Consider the following 23,055-nt stretch of genomic DNA (forward strand, 5'->3'; position numbering starts at 1 on the left):
ATTTGCCCCAGCATTGTGCCGAGTCTCCCGGCGACCACTAGCTTGTTTTGTTTAATCGCTACACCGATCTCATTCATAACGGCTGTACGGCTGCATGACTTACGCTAGCAAAAATTTTAAAAAATATCCGTAATCGCATTCAAAATTAGAATTGAGCTTATCGCGGTAAAATTGACTTGTAAAGTCAAATATTTTGTGTCAAATTTTGTGAAATATGTGTCGTTTTATCGATAAATAAATCGCGTGTAATGTTTACTCAATTTTGTTAGGACTGTTTACTTATATTTCGTATTTGATAGTGAATTGTTGACGTGTCTTCCAATATTTAAGTGATATTTTTAACAATCAAGATCGCAAGGATGGAGAAGAATGGAGGCTCGAGACTTCTTCAAATGCAGGTAATGTGCAAAATAACTAATAATTCGCAGAGCGATGCCGCTTTCAAAGGTTACATAAAATCAAAGGACATACCTATAAAATTTTAAGAATGAATAAAAGTGAAATAAGATTGCAATACTATTGAATATCTTTATCTTTACTTCGATTCATATCGACGATAACATGATATTTACCTTAGTATCTATTGCAAGAAGACTGCATGTGTTTCTCTGCATCCGTCTGTTTTTTAGGTTTATTAATAAACAACAACAGTTACCTTTATTGTTTTTATTGCTAAAATAGGACAACCTTAAAGGTAAACGCCTAACAGCCGGATAGGATGTTTCAGGATTCCTTCAACTGATTTAATATTTATGATCTGAAGGTGCAGAGAACCTTTAAAGTCTAATTTTAAATTAAGTTCGCAGCATAGATAAATAGATTTTAATGTTTTTAATGCTCAAATAAGACAATCTAAAAAGCTAGAGGACTAAAAACCAGATAGGATGTTTCAGGACTCCTACCTACACCTTGCGATCCTATCTGAATTAATATTTATAATCTGAAGGTGTAGATTCTTTAAAGTTTAATTTTTAACTAAGTTTGCAGCATAAATATATAGATTTTGATGTTTTATTACTAAAATAAGACAGTTTAAAAAGCAAATGGCCTAAAATCGGGTACGATGTTTTACGACTCCTTCACCTTATGATTCTGTCTGATTTAATATTTATTATCTGAAGGTGCAGAGTCTTTAATTTCAAATTAAGTTCGCAGAATAGACACCTATCCTATACCTAGCTTTCAGCGTGCCGACAGGATCCCGGGAGGCTGAAAAATCGATAAAAATGTGAACGACTGCATAGGTAGGCACCCCAATTTTACTGCAGATGTCTACCTAGGTCAGTGAGGAGGATAATTTTAAATATCCATGATATAATTAATAAAGGTGATAGGTAAATTAGCGTTCAATTAAAATGAGTTTTGTGCCACTTAATATCATTGTATCCTTACAATGTTAGAATAGAATAAGCCGATAATTTATGTGCCAAACACGGGTACCAACATAGAAAATATTCATGAAGTCCCGTACATGTTTTGCCACAAATTAACTAGTCTTGCAAATATTGTTGCTAATTTAAATTAAATATTGTTCGAGAATGTATTAATATTTATATAGCTATCCTAGATATGGGATCACGATATATAAGTATTATCTTATCGGCTTTGCGATATTAATGATCGAATTTTTCCCTACAAGCTAGCCCTTGAATCTCACCTGGTGGTAAGTGATGATACAGTCTAAGATGATAGCGGGCTAACCTGTTAGGACGTCTGTCACTTATATTTATTCCCATCCCCCTAATCGATTTCTACGCAACATCGTATCGGAACGCTAAATCGCTTAGCGGCATGGTAACTAGCCACGGCCGTATCCTTCCACCCGACTAGACCAGTAAAAACTCAAATAAATAAAACAAACACCATAAATTAAAAAATCTCAAATTGTCCCTACCGGGAATCGAACCCGGGGCATCGTCGCCAAAAATCGATTTAATTCATCCATACAGAAACAAAGTAACTATGTATAGATCATAAACTTCGTATTCCTTTTTATATAGTATCAAGGAAAGTACCAGTAATTTTCAACATTTTACTTGGCACCGATATCTATCTATCTTGTATAAAGATTCTTGTTTGTTTTTTGTACGTTGGTTAAAAATAAGAACTGAACAAGCACCAAGAGAGTCATCTCATCATAATCATATCTCACGGCACGGGTTCCTTCCCTCAATGAGAAGGGGTTACGGCCGCTGTACACCACGCTGGCCTAGTGTGGATTGGTGGATACCTTTGAGAACAGTATCGAGAACTCTCAGGCATGCAGGTTTCCTCACGATGTTTTCCTTCAACGTTGAAGCGAGTGATATTTTAATTACCTAGAAAAGTTAGAGGTGCGTGCCGTGCCGTGGTTTCGAACTCGGTCCCCGAAAGTAAAGTCGAGCTCCTACACACAGTCATACCACCGGTATTCGTCCTCTGCGAGGTAAAAGCTTTTTTCTCAACTTGATAAAACCTAGTTGATGGGATGGAAACGATATATCCCATAGTATCTTCATTGGACTTGCTTCTTGGCAAGTTCACTTTTTATTACATCCCCGCCAACTCTTCAATCCCCACCACTTTTAAAATTGTATTTGGTAACTCTATTGCACCCTAGCACTAAGTACTATTACTGTTTTCCTTGTGTTTTTCCTATTGTGTTGTGTTGCAATAAAGTTTTTCTATTCTTTATGTAACTTTTGCGTTAGTAGGGTTCCCAATAGCCATAATTCGAATGTTAATGCGAAGGATTGAGATTCGTTGACGCGTTAGGTAGAAAAAAGACGTTGCAATAGATTGTTGTTCTCCTTCTTTCCAGTTTATATATATAGGTACATAGGATTAGCAAACTGGTAGTTCTAGACAGTGAATTTGATTTAGCAGGCATCCATACCTACTTACTTTATACTTAACATTATAAATGCTAACATGTGTGTTTCTTTGTTACCTATGTTTGGCTGAAGCACTGCTGTGATTTTTAGGAAAGGTACAGAACTTGCCTCTTAAAAAATAAAAATAAAATTATTTTCATCCCGATAAATATCCCGAATTATATGTGGATGAATTCTCAACCAAAACTTAATGTTCAGTAAATACTATTGTTTGTATTTAAAACCAGTTTCTCATGAATCCTACGAAAACCATACATTTTCCCGGGATAAAAAGCCTTTGTCTTAATCTAGAATATAATCTATCTCTATTCCAAAATTCTGTCAAATTTGTTCTGTTGTTTTGCGTGAAAGAGTAACAAACATCCACCGATCGATCCCTCCTTAATATTAGTAGGATTGGCTGTTTTAAAGTCGCTGCCTTTAAGCCATTCTCATTCTCATATTTAAATCAGTAACTTAGGTGAATAAGTTTTATAACTGGGTTAATACCTAACTGGCTAGCTACATTGATATCGCTGTTTGGCAAGCCGGTATCACAATAATTCGACGGTGTTTCCTTTCTTACGTGCTCGAAATGACCCATTACCCGACTTCCCACATTTATAGAAGGCATAAGATACATAAGTAACTTATGTACGAAGGGACGAGTATGAGCTTAATGTTAAAACAGCGGTTCCTAAATATTTGCCGGTGGCACATGATTGAACCGTAAATAACCTTTTAACTTTTGAGAAGCACACTTGCTGAGTTTCTTATCAGTAGAACCTACTTTTCAAACCAGTTATGTGCTTGATTGAAGATTGAGTCCTTTTGATTAGATAATAGTCTTCCAGCCTAGTGAATAATAAATAAATATACTACGACAATACACACATCGCAATCCAGCCCCAAAGTAAGCGTAGCTTGTGTTATGGGTACTAAGACGTCTGATGAATATTTTTATGAATAACTGCGTACCCAGCCCGCTTCGCCGGGCTAGATTTTGCTTTACTTTATTTAAACAATAAACTTACGAGTACATCATTTAATTTTTAATTTATTTATTTCTCTCCGTATTCATTCTCTTCTATTCTCTTCTCGAGCGGGTGAAGATCATTATCTACACCCATGTAAGTACACCCAACAATAGAATATCATCATAGTAAATAAAAGCTGTATTTGACAGTTTGACAGTTCAAACATAGGAGTGCTCCGATCATCACCAAACTCTTACAGGATTACTCGCCAGGTCAATCCGGAGATTCCCTGAAAGTTTCATTGAAATCGGTCCAGCCGTTTCGGAGCCTATACGGAACATACCCACACACTTTATCTTGTATATATATAGATATACGTAAATACTTATAAGATACAGATGAACACCCAGATATTGAAAAACATTCATGTTCATCACACAAACATTCTTCAGTTGTGGGAATCGAACCCACGGTCTTGGACTCAAAAAGCAGGATCGCTGCCCATTGCGCCAGTCGGCCGGCCAAAGTAGTGACCGAGTTCAATAACTAACTTTTCGGAGTTATGTGAAAAAAAATTATCAATTGCTTTAACGGTTAAGGAAAACATCGTGGGGAAACCTGCATGCCTGACAGTTCTCCATGAAGTTCTCAAAGGTGTGTGAAGTCTACCAATCCACACTTGGGAGGTGGACTACGGCTTAACCCTTCTCATTCTGAGAGCAGACCTGTCCCCTATAGTGGGCCTAAGCTTTTGCATTTATTGAATATCTGACTAGCGAAGGGCGAAGGCAATCAACAAACTTAGTCCTGTCTGTTCCTCACGAGGGTAAAAAATTCAGCTGCTCTCGGATGACCTTAGAAGAACTAGAGATACTGACTTAGCTCAACGAGTCGTGAAGCTAAAGTGGCAATGGGCGGGGCACATAGCTCGGCGGACCGATGGACGTTGGGTCCCAAGGTTTTGGAATCGAGACCCCCAACTAGGTCGACAAACGACATCAAACGTGTCGCCGTAGTGCTCCTAGGAGCCGCTGTAAACAAGCGGCCTAGGATCTTGGAGTTTGGAACGCCCTGCAATAAACCTATGTCCAGCAGTGGAAGTCAACAAGTTGAAGTGATGATGATTACTCGGACGATCTAGCTAATGAAATAAAATGGATATAAATATTATTGTGTATTCACATCTTTCCCAAATATAAAACTTCGTTAGATTTACATAAAGAATAAGTAAGTACCTTGGTAACCTATAAGGCATATCTAGGTCACTTAGACCTTGATCGACAAAAGAAATAGCTTTTTATTTATTCACTTAATAATATACTACGCTCGAGAATACCAAGTTACAAATCTTCAAGCTTTTTATTCTGAAGTCAAACAAGAAACCCATAGTAGCTTTAACTTTTAACAGCCTTGAAAAAGGGGCAGATTCTCGACTCCGCGAAATCTTTTTCACTTAGCAATTTACAGAATATTAATTAATCTAAAGGAGAACGATTTCGATATTAGTATTAGACATTCTGATTATTTCGTTTCTGATTGTCTGTCTGTTGTCTATCTAGTGTACACTTCACTTTCAGCCGTATTATGCACAAACTTTCCAAGCCGTGAAGCTAAAAATTCCAAATGTAAAATATTTGAGAGATAAATTTAAAGATGTTAAATAATGACAGTTTTTAGCCAATACATATTTGAAAATTTAAATGTTCACTAAAATATATCTAAATTTAATAGAAACTGTGACTGCAACAGTTTGAACATTAGAAGCAAAAATAAACTTGCAGTGCAATATACTAGACTACATAAAATAAGTAATTCATTTAAAGGAAATTGTATACTATTTTACAATAAATTACCAGTTTATCTTGGAGATGTCTCTGAAAAAGTTCAGTTTGTATTAAACGTAAGCTTATAGAAAAGTCCTATTATAGTATTAAGGACTATTTTAACGATAAAAATGCTTGGGTATAAATTATTGCTCTAACCAGGTTGCTTCTTTAATACTTTTTAAATGACAATGTGAGATGGTGATAACGAAAAAAAAAATAACAACCGGCTATGTTTGTTGTGGGCTTCTTCTTAGACCAGGGCGCGTTTGGAACGTAGCTTTGGTTTTAAGTTGACGAATTTATTTATCGCCATCAACTCACTCCTATGTCATATTTTACATGTAATGTACGCATCGAAAGCGCCATCTATGTGCCTATTTGAATAAAGAAATATTTGACTTTGACTTTTTAAGCTAGAGATAGCATTCTTGTATTTAAGGGGTCTAGGTAGATTGATTGCTGATATCACTTTCCGTGTAAGCTGTGGCAAAAAAATCCCATTAGACAGAAGTAAAGCTAGGTGGACATTTCTAAATATTCTAAAGACGATGCCCATTTCACACAATTGTTTTAATAATAGCAAAGCAACAAAACTATTTAACATTTTATCGTATAACAGCTTATGTGTACTCTGATGTATTACACTAATTAATTTAACTTGATAATGAAATATAAACAAATTAAATGATGACATTCAATACTAAACTTTAATATTACACTCCAAAAGTCCTTATTACATTAAGTCAGCAATATGTTTCGGCTTATTTGAAACTGTTGTATGAATCATCAACGGTCGTTTTTCAAACGCAACAATTGCCTTAGCTTATCTCCATCTCAATTACACTTATAAATTTCACAGTGAGTGTAAAAGAGATGTATTCTTCCATTAACTTATGATTTAAAGCTCTATTCAAACTGAGGCGAATGCCACGCGGGACTCGGCACGCAATTTAGAGCAATTCGCTCGCTCGCTTAAGCCTCTCAAATTGGCCCGACTTCCCGCGTATTATTCTTGATTCCTGAATAAAGAAATATGTCACTTGATTTCGAAGAAATTTGTTGGTTTAAGAGCATCAAGAGAAGAATCACTATATTCCAGATGAGTATGCTATACATATTAAAGGTAGTTTACCTGCGAGATCAAAATAAAAGCTCGGCAGCAACAGACGCGCCATGCTGCCTTAATTTCGTCTCTATTGAATGACTATTCGCCCCAGTTTGAATTTGTATTACAAGTTATTTTATTTTACTTGCTTAAGTACATCAAAGGCCCTTCAACTTATCAAGTTATAAACGACTAAGACACCGGGAGGTATCTTTGCATCGTCGAGTCCATGTAGGACTAAAGTCAGTGGCGTGCATAGAGGGTATGCGCAGGGTATGCAGATGATATAAAATGAAGAAAATCTCCAGTACGGGTTATAAATATTTAAGTAGGCTTTTTATAACTCTTACAAAGCCTATCCTTAAGTTTTTTATAACTCGTACTGGATATTTCCCTTATTTTATGTCATCTGCATACCCTGTGCAAACCCTCTATGCACGCCACTGACTTAGGTGCATCGATAATGCAATCATATTTATATCAAAATATCCACCAACTCAATGTCATGAACATTGGTTGTTAATCGAATATAATTTTAATTGTTTCTTGAAAACTATTTATTAACTATTTATTTAAATATCTGGCAAATATGAATTTATAGTTATCAAAAGTTTAATTATTTACCCACTTTATAAATTTACTGTAACAATAGATTGAATATATAAAAGGGACGCTAATCGGCACAAGCAATTTATGTCCCGCGTCCCGCGCGGTTGGCGCCTCAGTTTGAACGGAGCTTTAGTCTGGTAAGCGAACCTTGACCTCGACCGTTGCGCTCAGTATTCCAACCAGCCAACGGAACCTCGCTGGTTACATCTGTACTGGTTTTATTGACGTCACCTAAGTACTTATTTGCCTTAACAGAAATAGAATTCTTGATGGGGATAAATAAGTGTTTGATGCTCTGAGCGCTAATATTAATATAACAATTACTGTGTTAATAGAATTTAAAACCCTACCGTTAATTCTTACTTCCTTACTAATATTATTTGTTTGTTTGTTTATTAAAATTATTTGTAAATTTGTTTGTTTGTTTGTTCTTTTGCTTCACGCCCTAACTAAGCAATCAACTTTATTTGTGGCATAGAGTTGACACAACAAGTTGTAAGCAACCGTTATAAACGCAGTGGAAGTACACGGTCAACAGCTAGTTAAACATATTTAAAGTTTCATTGTCCGTCGGCAAATCGAAGGTGGTGTAACCGTTTGGTATTTTTCAGTATATTTTGTAAAAATAGAATTTAAAATCAATGTAAATTTTATATATTTGTGATGAGAAATAAATGGATTTTTCACTTATTTTATTTATTTTATTCTTTGCCCGTCGCCAGTATGCAACCTCTCTCAGTACTACATTTAGTTAAGATTCGTTCAGCTTTTGTGCCAAACATACATCTCGTACAGAACAGATGTTATTATGAATCCGTAGGTACCTTTTACTTTCCCGTGATAAAAGTTGTCCTATCTCTAAGCTCCAAGCGTTGAGCCGAACATTACCTTCATTACATATCTATTTAATATTTTCACTCCATTTATTACCTACTTAATATTTTCCTGAAATATATTAGTTATGCTATGAAGATATAGGCATGATGATAGTAATAAATAACAAAAAATATTGTATGAACTAATGATATATGATTCAAGTATTATGAAAACGTATTTTTATTTATATTCTAAGTGAGTGTGTGTTTACTTTCAACAAATAAAACGGCAAAATCTAGCGCTCCGCCATGTCAGGTGAAACGATGAATTCAAAATTATGACGTCACGTCTACATAAACGTAATTATGTCGCTTGAACTTCGAAAATCTCTGCGTATATCAAGTATATTGTAATTTTAAACTATCAGTTGCTAAGTTTTTTTGTTATCAATACTGAAATAAATAATCTTTAGCTATGGACCAAGGACTTACTAAGGCTCTTATTTGTCTATGACGTCACTGGTACGGCCATATCCCCCGGCGAGTGTTTTCGGCGAATTTATTACAACATAAACCTTTAATTTCTCTTTTCAAAATTCCTTGTCATGTCTATTTGTTAGTATAATTATATTTCAAAGAGGAATTATGAAATATGCTTACTAACTATATGTTTCCCTTGTCTTCGACCAAAGGCATTGATTTAAAAGTGTTTGGTAATCCTACGCTAGACGTTTATTTTTCCGGGATAAAAATTTGGTCTTCCAGATAAAAGCTATCTCTGTACAAAGTTTTAGTCGAGGTTGTTATCGTGGTTAAGCTTAACATAGGCAATAAAGAAAGAAGAAGCGCTTATAACCTAGTGGTTGCGCTTCGGGTTCACTTTCGCCAAGTTCGAATCCCAGCTTTCTCTAACTCTAACTTTTTCGAGTTATGTGCGTTTTAAAGTAATAAAATATCAATTGCTTCAACGCTGAAGAAAAACATTGTGAGAAAACGTGCATGCCTGAAAGTTCTCTGTCGCGGGGTCAGTGTGGTGGACTACGGACTAAACTCTTCTCATGCTCTGTAGACGGCCGGTAATAGGTTGATATGATGAGGTAAACAAAAACAAACAGGCCCACTTTCACATTTATAGTATAAATGTGGCTTTTTCATATCTACTATTTCAACAAAAAACTGAGAGACTTAATTTATGTTAACTTAATTAACAGTCGCCAAGTGAAAGAAGAAACAGATAATGTGACTGCATCAAATAATAACCGATCGGCAATGGTGTGAGGGGTCCTCTTTTCTAGTGTTGCCCAAATTCAGTCTTGGTCTTGCAGTCTTGGTCTTGTTCTTGCGTTTTTGCAAGACCAAGACCAAGAACAAGACCGCGTATTTTTAGCAAGACCAAGACCAAGACTGACCGTGCAAGACTTGAGCAAGAACAAGACATAGCCTGCAAGACTCTTGCGTCTTGCAGCTAGGACTTAGCGCTATTTCACGGAGTAGTTAGGTGTAACAGTTCGGTGTATAGGTAGGTAGGTACGCTTAGGAATTCTATGAGACGCAAAAAACTATATCAAAGAATATGAAAAACTGGACCTATGCGCATTACGACTAATACCATAAACATAGCGAATAAAAAAATATCTATTAAAATCAAACTGAGTGCATGCATAGTTATGTTTTAACCATCGGCACTTTGATAATGCGGCATCAAAGGTTTTGTACTTACTTCTCAAAGAAATTTGCCGCTTTTCGGAAGTACATGGTTATGATACACGCGCCGGCGGCTTCTTTTGAAATCTAAAACAATCGTTGCCGCCGCGCCGAAATCATAACATTTGACACTATTCATGCAAAATAATTTCGAATTTTAAGAGTACCTACAGGTGTTCCAAAGAATAAATAAGTTTCAGATTGGTGATTTTAGATTGGTGGAGGACGCATGAGACAGAGTATCCGATTTTATCGAAAATGGCCCGTGATTTTCTCTCAATACCTGCAACTTCAGTACCTGCTGAGAGGTTATTTTCTAAAGCATCATTAGTAATTAGAAAACATAGAAATAGGTTAAGTGATGAGTCAGCCAGATGGTTACTTTGTATTAATTCTTGGTCAAAAGAATTGATATAAAGTATCATAACCTAATGATAAAGCTGTTGATTTGTGTTGTATTTTATTTTTTATTCAAATAAATGATAAATCGTAAAACTCTTTTATTAAATTTCTTATAAGTTGAGGGTTCAATCTCATTCTAGACAGATAAGTATTGTTCTTTAAAATACAGTCAAGTTATTGTAATTAATTTGTTTTTTTACATGTTTTAGCAAATGTAAGCTTATAAATCATAAATGTTTATTAAGAAACAGTTACTTCCATGGAAAACGACATATAGGTCAGTTGATTTTTCGAATTTCTTATCAAATCTTCAGTTATTTATTAATCTGCTTGATCTTTACTATGGCTATGTTAATTCAAGCTCACAATGTTCCAATTCTAATACGTTTTTCTAAGATTTAAAGTAAACTTTAATAAATAGTAATAGACTAATAGGTAATTGCAAGACTTGCAAGACTCTTGCTGCAAGACCAAGACCAAGACCAAGACTGGGAGCGCAAGACCAAGACCAAGACCAAGACCAGGTGTATTGGCGCAAGACCAAGACCAAGACTGGCTAAGTCTCGTCTTGTTCTTGCATTTGGGCAACACTACTCTTTTCCAATTTCACTTTCGCCATTAGTCACCAAGCGTGCCGTCTTTCGAAACTTTACGACCAGATAACGAACTATCGGTCAGTGAACCGAACTGTTGAGACTAAACAACTCTTTATCGTATTAATACAATACATTTTGCCGACTTTCCTGATGTAGTGGTGAGCGCTGTGGTCTTCCGAGCTGAGATCCTGGTTTCGATCCCCGGCGGGGACTCTTTGGGAATTTATAATTTCCGGATTTGCTCTGGTCTGATCAGGTCAGGTCTGGTCTGGTCAAAGACGTGCCACCACGGTCACGTAGCAACACTGGGTAGTATTGATTAAAATAGCTATTTTTGCAACTGTTACGTATTGAGAGCCAGTGTAACTAGAGGGCGCAGGTTTTGATACGAAGATTGCTGATTAACAAAATAGGACAAGGCGAGAGTTAAAATGACTAAAGTTACATGGTTACCTAACGGTGCACTTATTATGCGTTTTTCTAGATACATACTCGAGAATCACGTTTTTTACGGATTACATACATTAAGAAATAAACATAGGGTTATATTTATTTGCTATTTTTCATGATAAGCAATGATTCTCTATGCGATTCAATAAAAAAAAACTTGTTACAATTACAACAAAGTAGGTATATCCTAATAACTATTGAATTAAAAGTAAATTTAACATTATTGGTTAACGCTATATAAAATTATTATAGACGAACCGAGGCGCATCATGTGAGGTTAGTCCTTACTATTTTGGTAACGAAACCTTAAAAAGGTACGCACATGTAAAAATTATATGACACATACTCGTACTTATTAGTTTTTATACGTCCGAAACATAAACATTGTATACGATACCAAGCCTTCGTGCAGTGAGTTGCGAACATGTAAACATCCCACGCGGAATATTATTCAAGCAACGGAAACATCGGTAAAACATTAGCCACACAATACATGGAAAACACCACCGATAGCTATGGGTGCCTACCTATTCGTAGATAATGTGTCATCACACCTTCTGTCCTAGTTTTAACGATCAATAATATTACGTGTCACATACTGTGACATCGTTAAATTAATTAGTCTGGAAACCTAATTATGACACTCCATGCGAAAGAACAGCCTGGCCGATGTATCAAATCGCAGAAGCAGGGCTGTACTTTTCTTTTTCAAAAATTGTATCTTACGAAACTGTTAATTATAAGCATATAAAATAAGATAATCTAAGAAAACTAAATTAATATAAAAAAAAAACTCAATGCGACGCGCGTGTATACCGGAAAACACTTCAGATTCAGATAGTTTTTTTTTATTCGCCTCATAAATTAATAGCGGGCGTCGTTCGATTGGAGCCGGTAAAGCAACGCCACCTACCGGGTCCAATTGTGTTTTCAAACCGTCCAGAAAACCTAAAAATTTTGTGTGAAATATACACACAAAATCGGTCATCCAAATCGGCCCAGTTGTTCAGGGAGAGTTAGGGAGACAAACACATACAGAAGAATTATAAATAGGTATTACCCACCACCCTGGCATAGAACGGATATAAATTAGAAAAAATTAGTGTATGACGAATTATATTCTCACTGTCTCACATAGTGACATTTTTTTTAAAAAAAACCTCGTTAAAATCCAGCGTGTGGTTAGTTTGCGGACGCAGAAAGTAACTTTGTTTTGTTTTTTATGAAACCTTTCAAAAGGTTACCTGATTGTATGGACCTACCTACCTACTGACCTGATGGTATGGATAACATCTAATATGGACACGCCATTCCATCAAATAAATTATCGCAGAAAATTAGAGCAAAACTCCCTAAACTTTCGAGCATTGAAAGGCTTTTTTTTTCATTTCGTATTTGATTTCCCATCGACAGAACTTAAAGACATTTGTATATTTCTTCTCGTTTCTAATGCCCAAATTATTTGATATAAGTCGTATTGGAGGGAAATATTTCCATTTCATGCCATGTACCTGCTTTATGCAAACCCTGGTCAAAAATCCTGTGCACGCCACTGACGATACCTATTATATGGCATCAGATGTTACTGCAGTCGAGTGCTGGTCGATATAATAAATAAAGTGTCACGTCACCTTGGACACATTTCGCTAATTTGAAATAAAAACGAGTAGATCTGCATGAATTCTTCGTCTGAAAACTGCAGTGACGTATTGCCAAGTTTTTGTAATTTGTTTTACTTATTCGAATTGGAACTAGGTCATGTGAAACTAAGCCGTTTGAGTAGGTATGTTTTTTTTTCTGGCACGTGTCAACTGGCTGGTTTGACGTCTTCCCTGGCGCAGCAGAAGGTGTTAGAACACCGGCAGGGAAAGTCTTTAACTTTATAATTTTAGAATTTTATCTGTACTTATATGATTACAGATTTGCCGTCAAGCGGTTAAGCGTTCTGGGACAATTCTGCATAAACAATGTAGCAAAAAACAGGTTAGCTCACTATCTTAGACTGCTACCACTTTCTCCTTCTTCTTCTTTTCCTGACTCTTTCCAGCTTGCTTGTGCAAAATTCCTATTTGCAATAATTGAACCGCTGGCAACGATGACAATTATGACGATGTAATCATAAACTGTTCCACCACTAATATGTCAACGAAATTCCCACCAAACGATTGTCCCAGTTCACCCGGTCGATACCTTACAGATAGGAGGGTTTAAATCAGGTCATGCACAAAGGGCGTCGAATGTTTGTCTAGCGTCTAGGATAGTTCTAGGTTTAGTTGTTTAGCTTCTCCCGTATAATACATACATTAAACAGTGTTAGTATATAAGTGATTAAGATAAACCCGCCTGATGACTCTCAATAACTATTGTTGATATTTGTAATAAAACCTTTTCGTTCTGAATCCGGGTTTCCGTTCTCTCGACCTCACAGGAGGTAGTTAGATACCCAAAGTAATCTCCTATGTACGAAGTGGGTCCGTTGGTGGCATTACGATCCTGCTCAGTTACACATTTGAAAACTAAACAATTATGCCCTGATACAAAGGCAAGAGATTCCAAAGCCCAGTTCCAAGTTATTCGTAGCAGTTATTCTTACTAAAATATATTTTTTTCGGATTGTTCATACGATAATAATTGGATTCCGCATTTTTTGGTATGATTTTTTTATTCCATTACAAGTTAGTCTTTGACAGCAATCACACCTGCTGCAGGGCTAGCACGGGCAGGAGACAAACATTATATCCCTCGATTATATCCCCTGACAAGGTATATAATGAAAGGGTCCACCTGCTAAAGTACGGGAACATGGAATAGGAGATATATTATATCCACTTGTGCACCAGTGCTCTGAGGGTTAATGAAGATACATTTTTATCCTTTCCCCGAGGATATAATTGTCTCCTGCCCATGCTAGCCGTGCTGGTGTGATATGCAAGTTAAATTAATTTTTTAATTTAACCTAAGACTAAAAATATCAGTTACACAAGCAGAAAAATGACGTAAGTCATCAAGAAATTAAGTAAATGCTAACGGACAACTTTTAGGGTGAAAGCATTGCGCTGTAACCTGTTGATATTAAGTTATAATTTAAACGTAACCTCATTGCAGTTATCGCCCGACGCGCTTCGTAATGTTGCGCGATAAGCTTTTTACTGCACGACTGGAGAGCTGTTTAAACATTATCAGCGACTCCATAAATACTTCAACTAGAGATAATGGTGGTGGGTAGCCCGGTTATGTTCATCTACAAACACATAGTCCTATTATTTTATACATCAGAGAAAATTGTGAGAAAGATTGTCTAAGAATATCTGTCTTTTATTCATATCTGCGTTATTTATTAAAAAGAAAATCGTCTATTAATACTTATATTTGTGATCTTCGTTTATTGTGCATTGTAGTAAGGTAAGCAGTAGCAAATAAAACGCTAAAGAACACATACACATTTTTTATTCTATTTTTTCTTTAATTGGAAAGCCTACAGCTGTAGTAACAAATTTGTTCATAAATTGTTTACAGAAAAGTTCTACTATAGTTAAAAGAATAGAAGTGTATAGGTTAGTTATACTTTCATTTTGAAGTTATAACACTTTAAGACACGTCAATGTCACTTGTTAGAGTTATAAGTTGGGTATATAATAAAACTTTTGATAACGTTTTCCGTTTTTTTTAAAAACATTAATTAAAAAAATATTTTTTTTAATTTATGTTTTTAAAAAAGTGTATGGATTCATATAACATCTTTAATCACACTATAATAAAAAAACAGGACACTATTTAAAAAAAAATAATGGAGTGGCGTGTACTTCACACCGCTATAGTCTTTATAAGTCTATTTTTCGACTTTAAATCATTGGCTTAACCTAGTCGAATATCTTGTTCACGCCACTACTCGGAGTAGCACTATAACCTACCGCAGTATGTATCTACTCTGTAGGTTATAGCTAGTAGGTAAATACTTACTGACATAATACATTCTAGTTACTCCATATCCTTTATGAACCATACACACCACATTCCAATCCCGTGAGAGTAGATAGTGTGCGCAATTCGTATCTACATATAATATTGTAAATGTGAAGCGGTTTATGTAAGTTTATATTTACTATTTTTATTTACGCCCCGCGGTGTTAAGTCTGTACACAAACAGCTTTTTTTATTGTAATGTTCATCACGGGTAACGCCGCGGGGCGCATAAAATATACACTATACATGAAACATACATATTTTTGACGGCCGATTGGCGCAGTTTGCAGCGACCCTGCTTTCTGAGTCCAATGCCGTGGGTTCGATTCCCACTCCTGGAAAATGTTTGCATGAATGTTTTTCAGTGTCTGGGTGTTTATATGTAGGTATATTCTAAGTATTTATGTATATTATTTATAAAACATAGCAATTTTAGGACCCATAACACCAGCTACGCTTAAATTGGGGCTAGATGGCGATGTGTGTTTTGTCGTAGTATATTTATTTATTATTATCACAAAAAAAAAGTTGCCAGCGCTTGCTACACCACGGAGGTCGTCAAAATCGTCCTCACGATGTTTTCCTTCACCGTTAAAGAAAGTGATAGCTACCTCATCATCTCATCCATTACCGGCCCACTACAGGGCACGGATTTCCTCCCACAATGAGAAGGAGTTAGGGCCGTAGTCCACCACGCTGGCCCAGTGCGGTTTGGTGGACTCCTATACCTTTGAGAATATTATCTAGAACTCTCAGGCATGCAGGTTTCCTCACGTATGTTTTCCTTCGTCGTTGATATTTATTCGATATTTTAATAACTTAAAACACACATAACTTAGAAAAGTTAGAGGGCGTGCTGGGGTTCGAACTCGGGGCCCCGTGAAAGTAAAGACGAGCTTCTACCCACTTCGCTATAACCGCTTTTCTGCGCTATTACCGCTTTAGGTACTTAAAAGAACATAATTTTAAAAGTTAGAGGTGCGTGTTGTTGTTTTTACTCAGCCCAAAGAAAGCGAAGCAGAAGTTCTTACCACTAGGCCATCAACGCTTCTTAAAAAGAACGACAGAACGACAAATATATGAAACTAGCCGCTGCCCGCGACTTAGTCCGCGTTTGTTTTTTTTTAAAGCATAATTTTAAGTTGTGCATTCTTGTAAAAAACAATCGGCTGTAATATTTCAACAGAACTTTTGCAATTAAGTATTGTTTAGTATAGTCCGTATTTTTTTTTTAAATCGCGAAAACTTTTACTTCAAAATATGTCTGATTGGAATCAATTAAAAACTATTTTATTGCTAGGCATATAAATACCCTTGATGGTAAAAGTATTGGTTTCAATAAAAATTATTACTGCGATACTAATTTAACCCAATTAGTTTCTAACGGCAATCTTATAAAATGAACACAAAAGCTGCTATTTCGTATTCATTATAAAGAAAAAATTTCGCGCAATTTTTTTTAGCCTATGATACCTTGTCATAGTATAGCTTTCTTGTGGCGATATAATGGTCCAATTCATTCGAAGCCTATAGATTACAAACGGAAAAAAAAAAAAATATTTTTATATGATAGTATAGATAGATAGGATACTTTATAATATTAGTATAACCGTAATTCAATTTATTTAAAATAAACCAGTTTTAAAGTAAGCAGAAAGCTTGTTGCAGCACTTTCCTATAGTCAGTATTGACTCAAGTGGCCATTAGTTTGTAGACTCTTCAGTTATTCAGATCGTTATTTGGAAAGGTAGACTTCCAATGGGTCGCGATCAATGTAACGCAACCCTTTTTAATATATTACCGCGTTTTACTTGATAATTGCTAATCTTAATATATATAAATCTCCTGTCACGATGTTTGTCCGCGATGGACTCCTAAACTACTGAACCGATTTTAAATTAAATTGGCACACCGTGAGCAGTCTGGTCCAACTTAAGAGATAGAATAGCTTAGATCTTTAAGTAAAGTCACAATTTTATTTTATTGCAAATTATTTGTCTATAATTAATTGACAGTCACATGTTATATGTATATACAACTATACTCATTTAAGGCTTAGCGATACTGAATACTTTAAAAACAAAATCAAACGCAGACGAAGTCGCGGGCAACAGCTAGTAAAATATAAAAAATTGGAAAATCCAAAAGTGCACGCCTCATAATCTCATTTTTTTCACAATAAAATTGAATTTTTTTTCACTGAAACTTTCAATGCTCTTTACAATTTTTTTTTCTCATATTAATTACTATTCATTTTTTGTAAACAAGACACGGGATTGTCATAATGATTGCACATTGAAAGTTACAATTAATATTAGCTAGAATAATTACATGGAAATTTAACGACAGTGAATTGAACGCTCATATTAACTAAGAAATTATGTCGTGTGTTACTTTAGATAATTAAAAAAAAAATATTCCGATACGATAATTTTTTCGACCAATTTTGATGCCACATACACCCGTCCATACACGGACGTCCAGAAAAGATTATGTTTAATGTTATTATTTACTATGTTAAACAAAAAAATTGTTATTGAAATGTATTTTATGTGCCTGACAAATTATTTGACTTGATATTAGTGTACTCAAATTAACCTGTAAGTGCAATATAAATAACAAAAAATCAATTTCAGTTTCGAGAAAACTGCTTTTTTTGAAATGTCGAGAGTAGAGCACAACCTCAACGCTACGCTTCTGAGGCGTGCAATACGAATAATAAAAGTAATAATATGTGTAGAGTGAGGGAGTGTGTGTGTAATAGAAGAGAATGAATACGGAGAGAAATAAATGATTCGATATATTATGAGACTTAAATTAAAAATTTAATGATGTAAGTTTATTTTTTAAATAAAATAAAGCAAAATCTAGCTCGGCGAAGCGGGCTGGGTACGCTAGTTACTAATAAAATATAAATTCGAATAATAAGAATTAATATATGTGGAGAGTGCGGTAATCTGTGTAGAACATGTGGAGCCAGGGATACTCGTAGAACTTGCTTACTATATTGCCTTATTATAACGCTTTTTTACCGTATTATAAAAACTGATAGGTATTAAGAAATCAGTAAAATACTTATTTGGGTACTACTACGACAGTTTTTAGTTTATAAATTACCGCATTTTCCGTCACAATCTATATATATATAGAAGAGAAAGTGTGTGGGTATGTTCCGTATAAGCTCCGAAACGGCTGGACCTATTTTAATGAAACTTTCAGGGAATCTCCGGATTGACCTGGCGAGTAATCCTGTAAAGTTTGGTGACGATCGGAGCACTCCTATTTTTGAACTGTCAAACTGTCAAATACAGCTTTTATTTACTATGATGATATTCTATTATTGGGTGTACATGGTTGTAGATAATGATCTTCACCCGCTCGAGAAGAGAACAGAAGAGAATGAATACGGAGAGAAATAAATGATTCAATATATTATGAGACTTAAATTAAAAATTTAATGATGTAAGTTTATTGTTTATACACGAAGGGGGTTATCGAGTCTACCGGTGATCCTAGAGCGGGCAGTTAGCTTGGCCAACGTATTAGTTTGGCCATCCAAAGGGGCAATGCTGCCAGCATCTTGGGAACTGTGCCTCGCTGCGGTGGTTTCGAGGACGTTTTAGATTTTATTTAGTTTTTAAATAGTTTATTTTAGGTTATATTTATAATTTTATTTCAAACTGTTCTAAATAAATAAATGTCCTATTTTATACACGAAGCAAACGTTTCATTTAGATAAAAATACTATTTTATTATAATATGGCTGCGCCGTCAAAAAAGTAAAGTCTACATTTGTGTAACATCGGTTGCGGAAACATTGAAAGTAAAACATAGGTTGTGAGTGGGTGAATGAGGATATAACGCAAAAGTTATATTCCCTGGAAATTTTTAAGAAATTTCATACTGCGTTCGTAACAAACTGCAGTGATCGCGTAGGACTAGCTTGTGCAAATCTAAATACGGTTAATCGCAAACCCGATCTCATCCTCCCACCACTATTAACATATTTAGCACCAGGGTCATTTTAGCAAGCTCCTTTTGGCCTCCTTACATAAAAAGTTCCTTTTACGCCGTATCCGAAGTGGTATGTCTGGTACTAAACTATAATGATTTACGACTTACAAGTCTACGTGATCTGAAGGCTAATAGAATTATTGTCCAATAAGCCTGTGTCATTTATAAGGCTTTCAAAATTTGGCCATAGTATCTGACAGAAAACTAACTAAAATAATTAGTTATCTTACCATAGGTATAGTATCAACAACTGGCAGTTTATTTTTGAGTGTACAAAGAAAAGCGTTGCGATTACGCATAACATTTTTAAAAGCGTGGTTGTAAAATCTATCCTTTAAATCAAACCATATTAAACTTGGAATTCGCGTTTCCTACTCCAAATATAATTTGCTTCTAAAATGATAGTAATTTCTGCATCGGCAAACGGAGTTCTCGATTTTTTCAGCATATCGTCTGCGAGAGGTACAGAACTCATTTGTGTGATTGAGATGGCGGTTAACATTCTTACTTATGAATTGTGATGGAATTATGAGTGTTAATACTGAGTGATAGGATTTAGGTTATATTTTTACTGCTAATTAGGTTATTTTATCGGATTTTAGGGGAGTGAATACAATTTTAAAATCAATTATGTTTAAGCTGTTTTTCTGTCTGTTTGTCTGTAATGTAATTTTTAATTTATATATTATTTAATAAAACCCAAAAGTTTCCTTTTTTATTAGCACGGTAGAATAACCTATAAATAAATTAATATTTAATAAATATACTACGACAATACACACATCGCTATCTAGCCCCAAACTAAGCGTAGCTTGTGTTATGGGTACTAAGATAGCTGATGAATATTATTTTTATGAATATAATACACATAAACACTTAAAATACGTATACAGATAAACACCCAGACACTGAAAAACATTCCTGTTCATAACACAAAAAATTTCCAGTTGTGGGAATCGACCCACGACCTTGGACTCAGAAAGCAGGGTCGCTGCCCACTACGCTACTCGGCCGTCAACCTATAGGACTCTGTGAAGTTTACCTACCAAATTTAGTGTAGGATTAATTAAAAACCAAAAGGTATTTACGTTGGCCTACTTCTCTTGATGTTACGAATGTGAATTGTTAATAAACATAATTTTGTATTAAAAGTGTTTGCGCACAAAAATTTGGCTGTGTCGTAAAAACATAATTGTGCTCCGTGGATGTCATCACTGCATAAGTAATGTAATTTGTCTGTGCGTACACCGTGTCCAATCATAATACAAACGCGAAATGTAATTTAGTACCTAGGTACATTTCTGTGCATACGTAGGTACTACCTACCTATTACCTACCTACTACCAGGTACTCGTATGTTAACGTTCGAAAGTACGACTTTACAAATATCTACAGAGCAAGCGACTTCAAAAGTACACTTCAAAGAAAAATAACACCAAAATTCAAATTTCTATTATATATTATTTATATTTTAATTATTATATATAGTATATTTTACGTTAGATACTCAGGAGCAGTACATTGGTTATCGCCATCTACTCACTACCTTGTACTACTCATGTAATGTATGTACGCATGAAAAGTGCTACCTATGGGCCTACTTGAATAGAGATATTTTTGAATTTACACATTAAAAAAAAAGCCCGATTAGTGTAGAAAATTTTTCATGTGATTGTGGGTGAAACCGTCGGTCGCAACTAGGTGTAGAGCATTACGCTGGCTAATTAGTGAGTCAATAATAAGGTCAGGCCATTATGTAGTCGTAAGCACTCCCTATTCCGTTCGCATTGCCTATTAAGTAATTATTAAACGAACGTAATATTTATGCCTTACTACTATGCCTAGAACGTTTGTCATTGTACATTTGATGTACACATTATTTTTTCCGTAATATACATTCACAACAAAAATTAGGCTTTATTTGCTACAATATGTGACAACCGCAGAGTATTACGTACGTATCTCGCGAGCGCGACAGGCTTGCGACAGGAGTAAATCTCGCGATCACTGTTGTCAAACGTCACTTTTCCATACAATAAATAAACAAAAGTGACTCCGGATTAGGGACCACTCTATCTGTGAGTGTGGCTTGGAAGAGGGCACTGTATCTCTCATACTACTCGTATTTAATTGTTGCAAAAACATCTATCCCCTCTGTGACGTCCTTCCCCGTAAAGTCAACCGTCCTTTAAGTGTTAAATGTTTGTGGCTAGAAGCAAGGAATGAAATTAAAGTGTTAAAATGAATTAAAGTGTGTTCATAAACAGGAAATAGCGTCTTTTCAATTGGTTTATTGAAAGGTACAACTAATAATATAATCTCAACTATTTATTTTTAGGTGGATACACTAAATTAACTTAATTATGATTTTCTTATTTTCACCGATCCATCTCCTTCGTGCCTTCTCCATCTACACGACCTTGTTTTTAATTGGCACACTTAAAGCCATAAGCGAGAATTGAATTAAATTGTAAACAAAAGTGGCGTTTGTACAGTATCAGATCGCGGGATTCACGCATGTCGCAAGCCTGTCGCGAAACACGTAATCACCCTGCCGGACAAGGAAATTGATAAATTAGTATAATATATTATTTTTACTAACGGTAAATTACATTCATGTCAATAACATTCAATACATCGATGATACCATTTTGATCGCAGATTCTATTGCGAGCTTACAGGCGTTAGTGAACGTTGTCTCCTCTGCAAGCACCTCCTATGGAATAAACATAGAATATTTAAAAATCAAATTAAAAATTCAACTGCGAGAAGACCAAATATATGATTATAAGCAAAACATCTGTACACAACACTTCTTTGCGTCTCAACCAAAACAACTTAGAAATTGTCCAACGGTGCAGATACTTGCATAATGATCGACGAATTTGGGGATAATTCTATTGAACAGGCAAGAAATGCCTTTTCAAAATTAATAAGAGTTCTCTGTGACCGTCATTAAAAATATCCCTTCGTATGGAGATGGCACTTGTAGAAGAATAAAAAATATTTATTTTCCTTTGGGAAAAAATCTTTCCATATACGTTACTTACTGGAATTCGTGAAAGTCAACTGAAGATTTTTAACTAGATTGATCATAATATTCGAGCGTAATTAGGTGCTCTCTTAATTATCTATTTAATACGATTTGATAAACTTCGTATAACCCATTTTTTCATTGTAAGGTTTGTCTAAGGATCTGAAATCTTAAGAGGTACTAGGACTTCATCGACGATATGAAGGTAATATAAATAAAAATTATATGATTTGTGAGAATCAGCACATATGGTTAAGCGAGACGCCAGCCGCTGTTGTATTATTCAGTGAGGAAGTAATAATTGCTACAAACATCCATACTTAAGTACTTCCAAGTCATATTATATGAAAGAAATATTAGAAAAAATGCTACTCATTGGTTTCAATATTTATGCCATGTAAGAAAAGTTAAAGAACTATAAGAAAAGCATTTTATTTATAAAATACTAATTCAAACTATATTGGGACATGCATATTTAGATAGCTTTTCTATTGATTATAAGTCCTTTTTACCAATACATTTTCAAAGTACCAAGATTGAATATAGTTGCAATAGTTTAGTGGTTTCAACGAAAAGAAATGGGTTGGTAGAGAAAAATGTTAGTGCCAAGGGGCACTGAAATGAGATAAAAATATGGATTTGTAAAACAATCAATAATTTTTACTAAATAGCATAAACTAAAACATAAATGTCGACCGAAGGGGGCCA

General features: G+C 35.1%; 1 protein-coding gene across 2 annotated transcripts in view; it reads left to right on the forward strand.

Annotated features, from left to right (window-relative positions):
• The window catches only part of LOC120631956 (zinc finger C2HC domain-containing protein 1C), a 41,530-nt gene continuing 18,475 nt past the window's right edge, over nt 1–23,055 (forward strand). Inside the window, exon 1 of one of the 2 annotated variants that reach the window (XM_039901667.1) lies at nt 1–398. In XM_039901667.1, coding sequence (XP_039757601.1) covers nt 360–398 — 39 coding nt within the window. In that variant the 5' untranslated portion in view covers nt 1–359. The remainder of the gene's footprint in view (nt 399–23,055) is intronic. The other variant, XM_039901668.1, reaches the window with a different exon arrangement.

This window comes from Pararge aegeria, chromosome 19 (genome assembly GCF_905163445.1).
Source record: "Pararge aegeria chromosome 19, ilParAegt1.1, whole genome shotgun sequence".
Lineage (NCBI taxonomy): Eukaryota > Metazoa > Arthropoda > Insecta > Lepidoptera > Nymphalidae > Pararge > Pararge aegeria.